The sequence below is a fragment of the Oncorhynchus clarkii genome, chromosome 9, assembly GCF_045791955.1.
Source record: "Oncorhynchus clarkii lewisi isolate Uvic-CL-2024 chromosome 9, UVic_Ocla_1.0, whole genome shotgun sequence".
In the NCBI taxonomy this organism is placed as follows: Eukaryota; Metazoa; Chordata; class Actinopteri; order Salmoniformes; family Salmonidae; genus Oncorhynchus; species Oncorhynchus clarkii.
In genome coordinates, this window is record NC_092155.1 from 25,874,493 (window position 1) to 25,893,367 (window position 18,875).

An 18,875-nucleotide genomic window follows, 5' to 3' on the forward strand; every position below is an offset into this window, starting at 1 on the left:
GGTAAGTTATGATGTCCCCGTATCTCATGATGTCTCTGGACTCTGGCTATGGGTTGGATCTTATCAGGGATGTGACACCCACACACACCCACAATACTGAGACAAACAAGTGTGTTATGATACATTTTATAATTTATTTTTCAAGAGTGAGGCATGCCTCAGCTCAACACATTGCTCTCCATGTCTTACATGAAGAGCTACAGTGTGTCCGTCTGTCGGTTAGTTTGCATTGTGTTTATTGTTGGCACATGGCAGTATAGATAGTGTTTGATCATGTATCATATTCAGGCCACCGTACTACTGGTTTTCATTAATATCAATAACATTGACACTATACAGCAGCTGGTTTCCTCAGAGGCACTTTAACTTAGTCTAACGCTATGTCCCATTGGACAGCTTGGGACCCGCCTGTCTTCTTCCATTGGCCGTGGAGTCTGAGCGGAGTGTCTGGTTGGTTGCTCCTGAGGCAGGAGCAGAGCTAGGAGTCTGGTGCACAGAGAGGGAGGGGAGAACGAGGGGGGGGGGGGGGGGGGTGTCAGGAGGAGTTTATATTTACCATAGTAGATAAGTTCTCACATCATCCCCCAATACTTTCTGTCCTCACCCCTGCCTGAGAAGACAGTGGTGAGACACACACACACCTTACCGTTACACCCCTGCCCCGTCCACAGAAGACAGTGGTGAGTCCTTTAGAGATGGAGACGTGCTTCATAGGACGGGACTGAGACCGACGCAGCTCTGTCAGCAGCTCAGGACTGGAAAGAGACAGGCGAGTAGCGCGGCCTGCACACACACACATATTATTGTACACCACTACACACAGCAGCTCTTGACTGGAGAGAGACACACACATTAGTACTGTATTAATATACTACTACTAGGTATGCACGATATATCCGTGAACATATCGTAATCGGACGATATTAGCTAAAAATGCCAACATCGGTATCTATCAGCCCGATGTCTAGTTTAACAACGACGTTAAAAACCAACGTCAAAGCTACAGTGCATACCTATATAAAGACGGCACGTAAAATTTTGCGCTACGAGCGCAACACAGCTTTCCTAACCTAGCCCACAATGTCTGCTGTCAAGAAGTCGAGCAGTTATTTGAAAGAGTAAGAACATTTTAGCAAGACAACTCAAAGACAAAATCCATTAAAGCCAAGATAATGGAATTCATTGCCCTTGACAATCAACCGTTATCTGTTGGAAGTGATGATGGCTGACTGGTCATGTCCGGAGTTAGACAATAATAACTTCACTGCTATTAGCTTCACGACATACATACTATGTTACGCCGTTTGGGATACAGTAGCACTGTCAAAGCTGCACACAAAAAAATATGAGTGATACGAGTTTAGTTTGCTACAACTACTGCTACAATGCCGCTGCTACAACTACTGCTATGCTGCTGCTACATCTACTGCTACGCTGCTGCTACTACTACTACTGCTACTACTGCTATGCTGCTGCTCCTACTACTACTACTACTGCTCTGCTGCTGCTACTACTACGCTGCTACTACTACTACTGCTACAATGCCACAACTATTGCTACAATGCCACTGCTACATCTACTGCTACTCTGCTGCTACTACTACTGCTACGCTGCTCATACTACAACTACTGCTACGCTGCTGCTACTACTACGCTGCTGCTACTACTACTGCTACTACTACTACGCTGCTGCGCTACTGCTACTGCTATGCTGCTGTCCTACTGCTACTACTACTACTACTATGCTGCAACTACTACAACAACAACAACACCGCTGCTGCTACTACAACAATGCTGCTGCTGATGCTACTACTACGCCGCTGTTGCTACTACAACAATGCCGCTGTTGCAACTACTACAATGCCGCTGCTGCCACTACAACAATGCCGCTGTTGCTATTACTACAACAATGCCGCTACTACTACAACAATGCCACTACTACTACAACAATGCCGCTACTACTACTACTACTACTACAACAACAATGCCGCTACTACTACTACTACTACAACAATGCCGCTACTACTACTACTACTACTACTACTATGCTGCTGCTGCTGCTACAACTACTGCTACAATGGTGCTAAAATGCCGCTGCTGCTACTACAACAACGTCACTGCTGCTGCTACTACAACAACTTAGTTGCTACAACTACTACAACAATAATGCTGCTGTATAGTAATACAATGCCGCTGATGCTGCTACTACAACAACACCGCTGCTGCTGCTACTGCTACAATGCCGTTGCTGCTACCAACTACTGCTACAATGCCGCTGCTACAACTACTGCTACAATGCCGCTGTTGCTACAACTACAATGCCAATGCTGCTACTACAACAATGCCGCTGCTGCTACAACTACTGCTACAATGCCACTGCTACAACTATTGCTACAATGCCGCTGCTGCTACAACTACTGCTACAATGCTACTACTACTGCAATGCCGCTGCTGCTACAATGCCGCTGCTGCTACAACTACAATGCCGCTGCTACAACTACTGCAACAATGCTGCTGCTGCTACAACTATTGCTACAATACCACAACTATTGCTACAATGCCGCTGCTGCTGCTACAACAATGCCGCTGCTGCTACAACTACTGCTACAATGCGGCTGTTACAACTACTACTACAATGCCGCTGCTACAACTACTACTACAATACCGCTGCTACAACTACTGCAACAATGCTGCTGCTGCTACAACTATTGCTACAATGCCACAACTATTGCTACAATGCCGCTGCTGCTACTACAACAATGCCGCTGCTGCTACAACTACTGCTACAATGCCGCTGTTACAACTACTACTACAATGCCGCTGCTACAACTACTACTACGATGCCGCTGCTACAACTACTACTACGATGCCGCTGCTGCTACAACAATGCCGATGCTGCTACAACAACTGCTACAATGCCGCTGCTACAACTACTGCTACAATGCCGCTGCTGCTGCTACAACTACTGCTACAATGCTGCTACTACAACTACTGCTACACTGCTACTATTACTGCTATGCCGCTGCTGCTACAACTACTGCTACAATGCTGCTACTACAACTACTGCTACTGCAATGCCGCTGCTGCTACAACTACTGCTACAATGCCGCTGCTGCTACAACTACTGCTACAATGCCGCTGCTACAACTACTGCTACAATGCCGCTGCTGCTGCTACAACTACACTGCTACTACTACTGCTACTGCAATGCCGCTACAACTACTGCTACAATGCTGCTACTACAATGCTGCTGCTACAACTACTGCTACACTACTGCTACTACTACTGCTACTGCAATGCCGCTGCTGCTACAACTACTGCTACAATGTTGATACTACAATGCTGCTGCTACAACTACTGCTACACTGCTATTACTACTGCAATGCCGCTGCTGCTACAATGCCGCTGCTGCTACTACAATGCCGCTACTGCTACAACTACAATGCCGCTGCTACAACTACTGCAACAATGCTGCTGCTGCTACAACTATTGCTACAATGCCACTGCTACAACTATTGCTACAATGCCGCTGCTGCTGCTACAACTACTGCTACAATGCCGCTGCTACAACTACTGCTACAATGCCGCTGCTGCTGATACAACTACTGCTACAATGCCGCTGTTGCTACAACTACTGCTACAATGCCGCTGCTGCTACTACAACAATGCCGCTGCTGCTACAACTACTGCTACAATGCGGCTGTTACAACTACTATTACAATGCCGCTGCTACAACTACTACTACAATACCGCTGCTACAACTACTGCAACAATGCTGCTGCTGCTACAACTATTGCTACAATGCCACAACTATTGCTACAATGCCGCTGCTGCTACTACAACAATGCCGCTGCTGCTACAACTACTGCTACAATGCCGCTGTTACAACTACTACTACAATGCCGCTGCTACAACTACTACTACAATACCGCTGCTACAACTACTGCAACAATGCTGCTGCTGCTACAACTATTGCTACAATGCCACAACTATTGCTACAATGCCGCTGCTGCTACTACAACAATGCCGCTGCTGCTACAACTACTGCTACAATGCCGCTGTTACAACTACTACTACAATGCCGCTGCTACAACTACTACTACGATGCCGCTGCTACAACTACTACTACGATGCCGCTGCTGCTACAACAATGCCGATGCTGCTACAACAACTGCTACAATGCCGCTGCTACAACTACTGCTACAATGCCGCTGCTGCTGCTACAACTACTGCTACAATGCTGCTACTACAACTACTGCTACACTGCTACTATTACTGCTATGCCGCTGCTGCTACAACTACTGCTACAATGCTGCTACTACAACTACTGCTACTGCAATGCCGCTGCTGCTACAACTACTGCTACAATGCCGCTGCTGCTACAACTACTGCTACAATGCCGCTGCTACAACTACTGCTACAATGCCGCTGCTGCTGCTGCTACAACTACACTGCTACTACTACTGCTACTGCAATGCCGCTACAACTACTGCTACAATGCTGCTACTACAATGCTGCTGCTACAACTACTGCTACACTACTGCTACTACTACTGCTACTGCAATGCCGCTGCTGCTACAACTACTGCTACAATGTTGATACTACAATGCTGCTGCTACAACTACTGCTACACTGCTATTACTACTGCAATGCCGCTGCTGCTACAATGCCGCTGCTGCTACTACAATGCCGCTACTGCTACAACTACAATGCCGCTGCTACAACTACTGCAACAATGCTGCTGCTGCTACAACTATTGCTACAATGCCACTGCTACAACTATTGCTACAATGCCGCTGCTGCTGCTACAACTACTGCTACAATGCCGCTGCTACAACTACTGCTACAATGCCGCTGCTGCTGATACATCTACTGCTACAATGCCGCTGTTGCTACAACTACTGCTACAATGCCGCTGCTGCTACTACAACAATGCCGCTGCTGCTACAACTACTGCTACAATGCGGCTGTTACAACTACTATTACAATGCCGCTGCTACAACTACTACTACAATACCGCTGCTACAACTACTGCAACAATGCTGCTGCTGCTACAACTATTGCTACAATGCCACAACTATTGCTACAATGCCGCTGCTGCTACTACAACAATGCCGCTGCTGCTACAACTACTGCTACAATGCCGCTGTTACAACTACTACTACAATGCCGCTGCTACAACTACTACTACGATGCCGCTGCTACAACTACTACTACGATGCCGCTGCTGCTACAACAATGCCGCTGCTGCTACAACAACTGCTACAATGCCGCTGCTACAACTACTGCTACAATGCCGCTGCTGCTGCTACAACTACTGCTACAATGCTGCTACTACAACTACTGCTACACTGCTACTACTACTGCTATGCCGCTGCTGCTACAACTACTGCTACAATGCTGCTACTACAACTACTGCTACTGCAATGCCGCTGCTGCTACAACTACTGCTACAATGCCGCTGCTGCTACAACTACTGCTACAATGCCGCTGCTACAACTACTGCTACAATGCCGCTGCTGCTGCTACAACTACAGTGCTACTACTACTGCTACTGCAATGCCGCTACAACTACTGCTACAATGCTGCTACTACAATGCTGCTGCTACAACTACTGCTACACTACTGCTACTACTACTGCTACTGCAATGCCGCTGCTGCTACAACTACTGCTACAATGTTGATACTACAATGCTGCTGCTACAACTACTGCTACACTGCTATTACTACTGCAATGCCGCTGCTGCTACAATGCCGCTGCTGCTACTACAATGCCGCTGCTGCTACAACTACAATGCCGCTGCTACAACTACTGCAACAATGCTGCTGCTGCTACAACTATTGCTACAATGCCACTGCTACAACTATTGCTACAATGCCGCTGCTACAACTACTGCTACAATGCCGCTGCTGCTGATACAACTACTGCTACAATGCTACTACTACTGCAATGCCGCTGCTGCTGATACAACTACTGCTACAATGCCGCTGCTACAACTACTGCTACAATGCCGCTGCTGCTGATACAACTACTGCTACAATGCCGCTGCTGCTGATACAACTACTGCTACAATGCCGCTGTTGCTACAACTACTGCTACAATGCCGCTGCTGCTACTACAACAATGCCGCTGCTGCTACAACTACTGCTACAATGCCGCTGTTACAACTACTACTACGATGCCGCTGCTACTACTACTACGATGCCGCTGCTGCTACAACAACGATGCCGCTGCTGCTACAACAACGATGCCGCTGCTGCTACAACAACGATGCCGCTGCTGCTACAACAACGATGCCGCTGCTGCTACAACAACAATGCCGCTGCTGCTACAACAACAATGCCGCTGCTGCTACAATGCCGCTGCTGCTGCTATAACTACTAATACAATGCTGCTGCTACAATGCTGCTGCTACAACTACTGCTAATACTACTGCTACTGCAATGCCGCTACAACTACTGCTACAATGCTGCTACTACAACTACTGCTACACTGCTACTACTACTGCTACTGCAATGCCGCTGCTGCTACAACTACTGCTACAATGCCACTGCTGCTACCACTAATACAATGCCGCTGCTGCTACTACAAAAATAGCCGCTGCTGCTACAACAACTGCTACAATGCCGCTGCTACAACTACTGCTACAATGCCGCTGCTGCTGCTACAACTACTGCTACAATGCCGCTGCTACAACTACTGCTACAATGCCGCTGCTGCTGCTACAACTACTGCTACAATGCTGCTGCTACAACTACTGCTACACTGCTGCTACTACTGCTACTGCAATGCCGCTACAACTACAATGCTGCTGCTACAACTACTGCTACACTACTGCTACTGCTACAATGCCGCTGCTGCTACAATGCCGCTGCTGCTACAACTACAATGCCGCTGCTACAACTACTGCAACAATGCTGCTGCTGCTACAACTATTGCTACAATGCCACTGCTACAACTATTGCTACAATGCCGCTGCTGCTGCTGCAACTACTGCTACAATGCTGCTGCTACAACTACTGCTACACTGCTACTACTACTGCTACTGCAATGCCGCTGCTGCTACAACTACTGCTACAATGCCGCTGCTGCTACCACTACTACAATGCCGCTGCTGCTACTACAACAATGCCGCTGCAGCTACTACAACAATGCCGCTGCTGCTACTACAACAATGCCGCTGCTGCTACAACTACTGCTACAATGCCGCTGCTACAACTACTGCTACAATGCCGCTGCTGCTGCTACAACTACTGCTACAATGATGCTGCTACAACTACTGCTACACTGCTACTACTACTGCAATGCCGCTACAACTACTGCTACAATGCTGCTACTACAATGCTGCTGCTACAACTACTGCTACACTACTGCTACTACTACTGCTACGCCGCTGCTGCTACAACTACTGCTACACTGCTACTACTACTTCTACTGCAATGCCGCTGCTGCTACAATGCCGCTGCTGCTACAACTACAATGCTGCTGCTACAACTACTGCAACAATGCTGCTGCTGCTGCTACAACTATTGCTACAATGCCGCTGAAGCTGCTGCTACAACTACTGCTACAATGCCGCTGCTACAACTACTGCTACAATGCCGCTGCTGCTGATACAACTACTGCTACAATGCCGCTGCTGCTGATACAACTACTGCTACAATGCCGCTGCTACAACTACTGCTACAATGCCGCTGTTGCTACAACTACTACTACAATGCCGCTGCTGCTACTACAACAATGCCGCTGCTGCGACAACTACTGCTACAATGCTACTACTACTTCTACTGCAATGCCGCTGCTGCTACAATGCCGCTGCTGCTACAACTACAATGCCGCTGCTACAACTACTGCAACAATGCTGCTGCTACAACTACAATGCCGCTGCTACAACTACTGCTACAATGCCGCTGCTGCTGATACAACTACTGCTACAATGCCGCTGTTGCTACAACTACTACTACAATGCCGCTGCTGCTACTACAACAATGCCGCTGCTGCTACAACTACTGCGACAATGCCGCTGTTACAACTACTACTACAATGCCGCTGCTACAACTACTACTACAATGCCGCTGCTACTACTACTACGATGCCGCTGCTGCTACTACTACGATGCCGCTGCTGCTACAACTACGATGCCGCTGCTGCTACAACAACAATGCCGCTGCTGCTACAACAACTGCTACAATGCCGCTGCTACAACTACTACTACAATGCCGCTGCTGCTACTACAACAATGCCGCTGCTGCTACAACTACTGCGACAATGCCGCTGTTACAACTACTACTACAATGCCGCTGCTACAACTACTACTACAATGCCGCTGCTACTACTACTACGATGCCGCTGCTGCTACTACTACGATGCCGCTGCTGCTACAACAACAATGCCGCTGCTGCTACAACAACTGCTACAATGCCGCTGCTACAACTACTGCTACAATGCCACTGCTGCTGCTACAACTACTGCTACAATGCTGCTGCTACAATGCTGCTGCTACAACTACTGCTACACTGCTACTACTACTGCTACTGCAATGCCGCTACAACTACTGCTACAATGCTGCTACTACAACTACTGCTACACTGCTACTACTACTGCTACTGCAATGCCGCTGCTGCTACAACTACTGCTACAATGCCGCTGCTGCTACCACTACTACAATGCCGCTGCTGCTACTACAACAATGCCGCTGCTGCTACAACAACTGCTACAATGCCGCTGCTACAACAACTGCTACAATGCCGCTGCTGCTGCTACAACTACTGCTGCAATGCTGCTGCTACAACTACTGCTACACTGCTACTACTACTGCTACTGCAATGCCGCTACAACTACAATGCTGCTACAACTACTGCTACACTACTGCTACTGCAATGCCGCTGCTGCTACAACTACTGCTACAATGCTGCTGCTGCTACAACTATTGCTACAATGCCACTGCTACAACTATTGCTACAATGCCGCTGCTGCTACAACTACTGCTACAATGCTACTACTACTGCAATGCCGCTGCTGCTACAATGCCGCTGCTGCTACAACGCCGCTGCTACAACTACTGCAACAATGCTGCTGCTGCTACAACTATTGCTACAATGCCACAATTATTGCTACAATGCTGCTGCTGCTACAACTACTGCTACAATGCCGCTGCTACAACTACTGCTACAATGCCGCTGCTGCTGATACAACTACTGCTACAATGCCGCTGTTGCTACAACTACTACTACAATGCCGCTGCTGCTACTACAAAATTGCCACTGCTGCTACTACAACAATGCCGCTGCTGCTACAACTACTACTACAATGTCGCTGTTACTACTACTACTACAATGCCGCTGCTACAACTACTACTACAATGCCGCTGCTGCTACTACTACTACGATGCCGCTGCTGCTACAACAACAATGCCGCTGCTGCTACAACAACTGCTACAATGCCGCTGCTACAACTACTGCTACAATGCCGCTGCTGCTGCTACAACTACTGCCACAATGCTGCTGCTACAATGCTGCTGCTACAACTACTGCTACACTGCTACTACTACTGCTACTGCAATGCCGCTGCTGCTACAACTACTGCTACAATGCCGCTGCTGCTACAACTACAATGCCGCTGCTACAAATACTGCAACAATGCTTCCGCTGCTACAACTACTGCTACAATGCTACTACTACTGCTACTGCAATGCCGCTGCTGCTACAACTACTGCTACAATGCCGCTGCTGCTACAACTACAATGCCGCTGCTACAAATACTGCAACAATGCTGCCGCTGCTGCAACTACTGCTACAATGCTGCTGCTGCTACAACTACTGCTACAATGCCACTGCTATAACTATTTCTACAATGCCGCTGCTGCTGCTACAACTACTGCTACAATGCCGCTGCTGCTGATACAACTACTGCTACAATGCCGCTGATACAACTACTGCTACAATGCCGCTGCTACAACGCCGCTGCTACAACTACTGCTACAATGCTGCTACATCTACTGCTACGCTCCTGCTACTACTACTACTGCTACTACTGCTACACTGCTGCTACTAATATTACTGCTACGCTGCTGCTACTACTAATACTGCTACGCTTCTGCTACTGCTGCTGCTACTACTACTACTACTACTACTACTACGCTGCTGCTGCTACTACAATGCCGCTGCTACAACTACTGCTACAATGCAACTACTACATCTACTGCTACTACTACTGCTACGCTGCTGCTACTACTACTACTGCTATGCTGCTGCTACTACTACTACTGCTACTACTACTACTACTACGCTGCTACTACTACTGCTATGCTGCTGCTACTACTACTACTGCTATGCTGCCGCTACTACTACTACTACTACTACTACTACTACGCTGCTGCTGCTTCTACAACTACTACTACGCTGCTGCTACTACTACTACTACTGCTATTCTGCTGTTACTACTACTACTACTACTACTACTACAACAACAACGCCGCTGCTACTACTACAACAATGCCGCTGCTGCTACTACAACAACGCCACTGCTGCTGCTACTACTACTGCTACTACAACAACATCGCTGCTGCTACTACAACAACGCCACTGCTGCAACAACAACGTCACTGCTGATGCTACAACAACGCCCCTGCTGCTACTACTACAACAACAACAACGGCGCTGCTGCTACTACCACTACTACAACAACAACAACGCTGCTGCTCCTACTACTACAACGCTGCTGCTGATACTACTACTACAACAACAACGCCACTGCTGCTACGACAACGCCGCTGCTGCTGCTGCTACTACTACAACAACACTGCTGCTGCTGCTACTACTACCACTACAACAATGCTGCTACATCTACTGCTACGCTCCTGCTACTACTACTACTGCTACTACTACTGCTACACTGCTGCTACTAATATTACTGCTACGCTGCTGCTACTACTAATACTGCTACTACTGCTATGCTTCTGCTACTACTACTACTACTACTGCTCTGCTGCTGCTACTCCTACTACTACTACTACGCTGCTGCTGCTACAACTATTGCTACAATGCAACTACTACATCTACTGCTACTACTACTGCTACCCTGCTGCTCCTACAACTACTGCTACGCTGCCGCTACTACTACTACTACTACTACGCTGTTGCTACTACTACTACTACGCTGCTGCTACTACTACAACTACTACTGCTACTACTACGCTGCTGCTACTACTACTACTGCTATGCTGCTGCTACTACTATGTTGCTACTACTACTACGCTGCTACTACTACTACTACTGATATGCTGCCGCTACTACAACTACTACTACTACTATTCTGCTGTTACTACTACTACAACGTCGCTGCTGCTACTACAACAATGCCGCTGCTGCTACTACAACAACGCCACTGCTGCTGCTACTACTGCTACTACAACAACGCCACTGCTGCTGCTACTACTACTACAACAACAACGCCACTGCTGCCGCTACAACGTCGCTGCTGCTGCTACAACAACACCCCTGCTGCTACTACTACAACAACAACGCCGCTGCTGCTACTACCACTACTACAACAACGCTGCTGCTCCTACTACTACTACAACGCTGCTGCTGATACTACTACAACAACAACGCCACTGCTGCTACTACGACAACGCCACTGCTGCTGCTACTACTACAATAACAACAACGCCGCTGCTACTACAACAACACTGCTGCTGCTGCTACTACTACCACTACAACAATGCCGCTGCTGCTGCCACTACTACTACAACGCCGTTGCTGCTGCTACTACTACAACGCTGCTGCTGCTACTACTACAACAACGCCACTGCTGCTGCTACTACTACTACAACAACAACAACAACGCCGCTGCTACTACAACAACAACGCCGCTGCTGCTACTACTACCACCACTACAACGCCGCTGCTGCTGCTACTACTACTACTACAACAACGGCGCTGCTGCTACAACGGCGCTGCTGCTACTACTACTACTACAACAACGCCGCTGCTGCTACTACAACAATGCCGCTGCTGCTACTACAACAACGCCACTGCTGCTGCTACTACTACTGCTACTACTACTACAACAACGCCGCTGCTACTACTACAACAATGCCGCTGCTGCTACTACAACAATGCCGCTGCTGCTACTACAACAACGCCACTGCTGCTGCTACTACTACTGCTACTACAACAACACCGCTGCTGCTACTACAACAACAACGCCACTGCTGCTGCTACAACAACAACGTCACTGCTGCTGCTACAACAACGCCCCTGCTGCTACTACTACTACAACAACGTCGCTGCTGCTACTACAACGCTGCTGCTGCTACTACTACTACAACAGCGTCGCTGCTGCTACTACAACACTGCTGCTGCTACTACTACAACAACGTTGCTGCTACTACTACAACAACGCCGCTGCTGCTACTACAACGCCGCTGCTGCTACTACTAATACTAATACTACTACTACGCTGCTGCTGCTACTACTACAATGCCGCTGCTACAACTATTGCTACAATGCAACTACTACATCTACTGCTACTACTACTGCTACCCTGCTGCTCCTACAACTACTGCTACGCTGCTGCTGCTACTACTACTATGCTGCTGCTGCTACTACAACTACTACTGCTACTACTACGCTGCTGCTACTACTACTACTACTACTACTGCAATGCTGCTGCTACTACTACTACTACGCTGCTACTACTACTACTACTACTACGCTGCTACTACTACTACTACTACTACTGCTATGCTGCCGCTACTACTACTACTACTGCTATTCTGATGTTACTACTACTACAACGTCGCTGCTACTACTACAACAATGCCGCTGCTGCTACTACAAGAACGCCATTGCTGCTGCTACTACTGCTACTACAACAACGCCACTGCTGCTGCTACAACAACGTCGCTGCTGCTGCTACAACAACGTCGCTGCTGCTGCTACTACTACAACAACAATGCCGCTGCTGCTACTACCACTACTACAACAACGCTGCTGCTCCTACTACTACTACAACGCTGCTGCTGATACTACTACTACAACAACAACGCCACAGCTGCTACTACTACGACAACGCCGCTGCTGCTGCTACTACTACCACTACAACAATGCCGCTGCTGCTGCTACTACTACAACAACGCCGCTGCTGCCACTATAACAACAACGCCGCTGCTGCTGCTACTACTACAACGCCGCTGCTGCTACTACTAATACAACGCCGCTGCTGCTACTACTACCACTACAACAACGCCACTGCTGCTGCTACTACCACTACAACAACAACAACGCCGCTGCTACTACAATGCCACTGCTGCTACTACAACAACAACGCCGCTGCTGCTGCTGCTGCTACTACAACAACGTCGCTGCTGCTACTACAACGCTGCTGCTGCTACTACTACAACAACGTCGCTGCTACTACTACAACAACGCCGCTGCTGCTACTACAACGCTGCTGCTGCTACTACTACTACAACAGCGTCGCTGCTGCTACTACAACGCTGCTGCTGCTACTACTACAACAACGTTGCTGCTACTACTACAACAACGCCGCTGCTGCTACTACAACGCCGCTGCTTCTACTACTAATACTACTACTACTACGCTGCTGCTGCTACTACTACAATGCCGCTGCTACAACTATTGCTACAATGCAATTACTACATCTACTGCTACTACTACTGCTACCCTGCTGCTCCTACAACTACTGCTACGCTGCTGCTACTACTACTATGCTGCTGCTGCTACTACTACAACTACTACTGCTACTACTACGCTGCTGCTACTACTACTACTACTGCTATGCTGCTGCTACTACTACTACTATGCTGCTACTACTACTACGCTGCCGCTACTACTACTACTACTGCTATTCTGATGTTACTACTCCTACTACAACGTCGCTGCTACTACTACAACAATGCCGCTGCTGCTACTACAACAACGCCACTGCTGCTGCTACTACTGCTACTACAACAACGCCACTGCTGCTGCTACAACAACGTCGCTGCTGCTGCTACAACAACGTCGCTGCTGCTGCTACTACTACAACAACAACGCCGCCGCTGCTGCTACTACCACTACTACAACAACGCTGCTGCTCCTACTACTACTACAACGCTGCTGCTGATACTACTACTACTACAACAACGGCGCTTTTGCTGCTACAACAACAACGCTGCTGCTGCTGCTACTACTACTGCAACAACGCTGCTGCTGCTACTACAACAACGCTGCCACTGCTACTGCTACAACAACGCCGCCACCACCACTTACTACTGCAACTACAACAATGCTACTACCACATTAGCTATACTCAGTAGCTGAGAACTGGAGAAAGACTAGCAACACATTACTCAGACTATCTTATTAGTATTACACTGTACACTCACCCTCTGTAGTGGGCGTGGTGGGGGAGAGGGGCTGTGGTGGAGAGCTAAAGGGAGAGGTGGGGGAGAGAGGCTGAGGTGGGGAGGTAAGGGGGGAAGTGGTGGTGGAGGTAAAGGGTGAAACCAGGGGGGAGCTGGGGGAGGTGAGGACATCGTCGGTGTCGCAGGAGACAGTTCTGAGACCACGGCTAGCTCTCCTCAGAAACTCCGCCTGGAGCTGGGGACTGGACAGACAGAGGGGTGGAGGAGGGGAGGAAAGAGGGGGAGGAAGGGAGGAGCGGGGAGCCACAGAGGTGGAGATGGGGGGAGAGGGCTGGAGGGGAAGGATTTGGGATCTAGCCGAGTCGTTGTCAGGGGAGGCAGCTCTGGGAGCTCTCCTCAGAAACTCAGCCTGGAGCTGGGGATTGGACAGAGAAAGGGGGGGAGGAGGGGAGGAGACAGGGGGAGGAGGGGAAGAGGGCTGGAGGGGAAGGGCTTGGGGTCGAGCTGAGTCCTGGGGTGAAGGTGAAGTCGATGTCATTGGAATGATGAGGACTTCGCCGACTGGATACTGAAGAACAAGAAAGAGAAAGAGAGAGAGAGAGAGGGTTAGATAGATGAGAAGGAAAGAGAGGCAGGTTGGGGTAAGAGCAGATGTTCTGCAATGGATGCTGTTTCATTGTGCATCACAATCAAATATTCCGATATCTTACCTCCCTCCTCTTCATGGCAGCAGCGGTATCAGTGGGAATCTAGCCTATAACCCTACACAGAGAAACACACACACACAAAACATATTCACACAATATGTGCAGTGTGCACACACCTCTTACCCAATAGGAGCCCTGTGCTCCTCGGGGAACACAGAGCTTGGCCAATCACAGTATTGTCTATTGCCACCGTTGAAGGGGATTTTCAGCGTCAAATAAATAAACAAAAATCGAAAAAACAAGCAAATCATGCTTCTTATCTCTGAGCTCGGTGAAAAATGCATTATGTGGCAATACCTGGCTGAAATAAAAGCCTGCGGTAGCCTATAGTTTATTGTGCGTATTGATCAACGAGCCTTTGATCCTAGGATCAGAATGATGAATCTGCCCGCGGTCTCTGCCATCCCCTCATAGTGGTTTGGGTATAGTGATCTGATCCTAGATGTGTGTTAAAAGGACGACCAATAGGCTACATCCATTCATTACATCCTACTCACCTGGACCGCTTCAGCGATCGGCTCGCGCTTGACAGCTCGAGGCGCCCCGGTTCCGCTGCTAGTTTCGCTTGCCAGCTGCCTGTTACAGAATTTCCGTACACACTCCCTCACTGGGCAAAGTCTGCGGTGCGAACAGGTGACCGATTTTTGTACCGAGCCTAGTCATCCGCCATTCACACAACACACGATGCCCGCGCAGCTTTCACTCGTTGACACTCCCAAGTGCTGTCAATAGGATACAAACACACCAAAGCACTAAACACACACACTCTGGCACTCCGAAGTCCGGTCTGTGCCAAATTCAGGGCTACACTTCATGCTCGCCTCCATCCGCGCACATTAATAATTTACGTCCTTTTCAGCTCGAGGTTCAGGGGTTGTGGCCCATGGTTACCACTTGACCCCCCTTCACCAGTTATATAACCTATTCAGTACATGCAATAAATTAACATATAGTCAGTCATATACTCAACCACTGCTAGACTTTAGTCAGTTGTGTGTGCGCAATGGTTTCAGAAAATACCCCTGGAAGTTAATAAGCTTACAACCTGTTGTTCCCTCTAGGAACATTCCTTCTAACAGGTCACAGTTCATAAACAAACATCTGTATACAAACCTAGACCAGGGTTCACCCACCAGTCACACGCACAGGCTCAGTGAAGACACACAGCCACGCAAACACAAAAGATAAAATACAGGAGACTAAGCTAAAACATAAAGGACAGCAGACACAGAGTCATATCAAAACATGTTGAATTAATCATCACAGCAGGACAGACAGACAAAGATAGACATATGCATGGGACCAAGTGCCCTCCTTACTACTCCCCATATGACACAAACCCACCCCTCTCCTTCCTGCCCCCCTTCAGATCCTACTCCACAACACTAACATCACACTGCAGAGTGCTGTGCCACTGTGTGCATGCTCTAACATTCTAGTAGCTTTCCCCATCGTTCTCTGGTAGCCTTTGATCCATATCATCCTTAGGGAGACATTGTAGCAACGTTCGGGTACACTAGTAGTTCTCCGTAGTGCCGATCCTGTATTGTTGTAACATTCTAGAAAGCTACAGGTGGAGGTGTTTACCATCAACATTCTGTGAACATGACCAAATATGGTCAGATTAGCCGCTGCAGACAGGTATTTAGGCTCCTCCCTCTCAGACACATTCTGCCAATCACAACACAGCAAGGACAGGTTATAGGGTTAGACTCCGCAAAGACGGGGAGAATCCAATTTGGTTTTGCACAACTCCTGCGTAGTCTCTCGCCTCCTTTTGAAAAAGGTCCAAGGTAACCGAGGAGATACCTCGAGGAGAGGGAACGTGGATGAAAATGCGCTTGCCACTGCAAGGATACTTCTGAGGTGTTGTCACGCCCTGACCATAGAGAGCTGTTTATTCTCTGTTGGTTGGGACGTGATAGTTACTAGGGTGGGTCATCTAGGTGATTAATGGTTCATGTTGGCCTGGTATGGTTCCCAATCAGAGACAGCTGTTTATCGTTGTCTCTGACTGGGGATCATATTTAGGCAGCCATTTCCTCATGGTGCTTTGGGATCTTGTCTAGTTAGTTCCCTGTGTGCACACCAGTAGTGGCACGGTTCGTTTGGTGAGTTTCTATTAATTAAAATATGTGGAACGCTATGCACGCTGCGCCTTGGTCCAATCATTATAACGATCGTGAGATCATGACAGGTGTCCTAGTTCTATTATCTACCTCTTCTAGTAGAGCCTGGAAGTTTTTGAGTTCTCTGTTTGAAGTGATCGCATCTAGTTTTCCTCTTCTTCTTACCTAGAGACGGGAAGGAGGAGGAAGAGAGGCAGGAGAAAATGGAGCGAGAGAGAAATAAATACATTTAAAAAAAGAGAGGGGGGAAAGTGTATGTAAAGCTCTCCACCAATCAACTCCTCACAGTAGCCCTGGACAGGTCTAAAAGGTGCTTCTCGCACACACAAACACACACCAGGTTCGTCGCCTTCACCCGAAGGCAGGTGGGACCGGTGGGAGGCAGAGAGGAGAGAGGGTCATCCTGGAAGTTGTCCTTCTCTAAAGAATCCAGCTGCCGCTTTGTATCGTCTAACACACGCCTCTGTCCTGCCTCCGCTACACGGGCTGGGGAGAGAGAAGGGCTTCAAGGGGACTCCTATGGTAGGTACACCTATAGCTCATCTCTTGGCAGTAGTACTGTAGACTACTTTATCACTGACCAAAACCCAGAGTCTCTTAGAGCATCCAGTCAGTCCACTGACAGCCCTATCAGATCACAGCAAAATCACACTACTTGAACAGAGCTACAGTTGAAGTTGGAAGTTTACATACACCTTAGCCAACTACATTTAAACTCAGATTTTCACAATTCTTGACATTAAATCCTGGTGTAAAATCCCTGTCCTAGGTCAGTTAGGATCACCACTTTATTTTAAGAATGTGAAATGTCAGAATAATAGTGATTTATTTCAACTTTTATTTTTTTTCATCACATTCCCAGTGGGTCAGAAGTTTACACACATTCCTCCTGACATAGCTGGTGTAACTGAGTCAGGTTTGTAGGCATCCTTGCTCGCACACGCTTTTTCAGTTCTGCCCACAAATGTTCTATGGGATTGAGGTCAGGGCTTTGTGATGGACACTCCAATACCTTGACTTTGTTGTCCTTAAGCCATTTTGCCACAACTTTGGAAGTATGCTTGGGGTCATTGTCCATTTGGAGGACCCTTTTGCGACCAAGCTTTAACTTCTTGACTGATGTCTTGAGATGTTGCTTCAATATCTCCACAGAATTTTCCTTCCTCATGGTGCCATCTATTTTGTGAAGTGAACCAGTCCCTCCTGCAGCAAAGCACCCCCACAACATGATGCTGCCACCCTTGTGCTTCACGGTTGGGATGGTGTTCTTCGGCTTGCAAGCATCCCCCTTGTTCCTCCAAACATGACAATGGTCGATATGGCCAAACAGATCTAATTTTGTTTCATCAGACGAGAGGACATTTCTCCAAAAAGTACGATCTTTGTCCCCATGTGCAGTTGCAAACCGTAGTCTGGCTTTTTTATGGCGGTGTTGGAGCAGTGGCTTCTTCCTTACTGAGCGGCCTTTCAGGTTATGTCTATAGGACTCGTTTTACTGTGGATATAGATCATTCTGTACTTGTTTCCTTCAGCATCTTCACAATGTGCTTTGCTGTTGTTCTGGGATTGATTTGCACTTTTCGCACCAAAGTACGTTCATCTCTAGGAGACAGAACGCGTCTCCTTCCTAAGCGGTATGACGGCTGCATGGTCCCACGGTGTTTATAC

The 18,875-nt window shown here is 48.3% G+C and overlaps 1 protein-coding gene across 1 annotated transcript; it reads right to left on the reverse strand.

Annotated features, from left to right (window-relative positions):
• Positions 1-203: 203 nt before the first annotated feature.
• On the reverse strand, positions 204-15,905 carry LOC139417184 (uncharacterized). Its single transcript, XM_071166427.1, has 4 exons — positions 15,082-15,905; positions 14,393-14,939; positions 647-783; positions 204-486 (listed from the first exon to the last, which is right to left on the reverse strand). The coding sequence occupies exons 1-4, from the start codon at positions 15,094-15,096 to the stop codon at positions 379-381; spliced, it is 807 nt and encodes a 268-aa protein (XP_071022528.1). The 5' UTR covers positions 15,097-15,905; the 3' UTR covers positions 204-378.
• Positions 15,906-18,875: the final 2,970 nt, after the last annotated feature.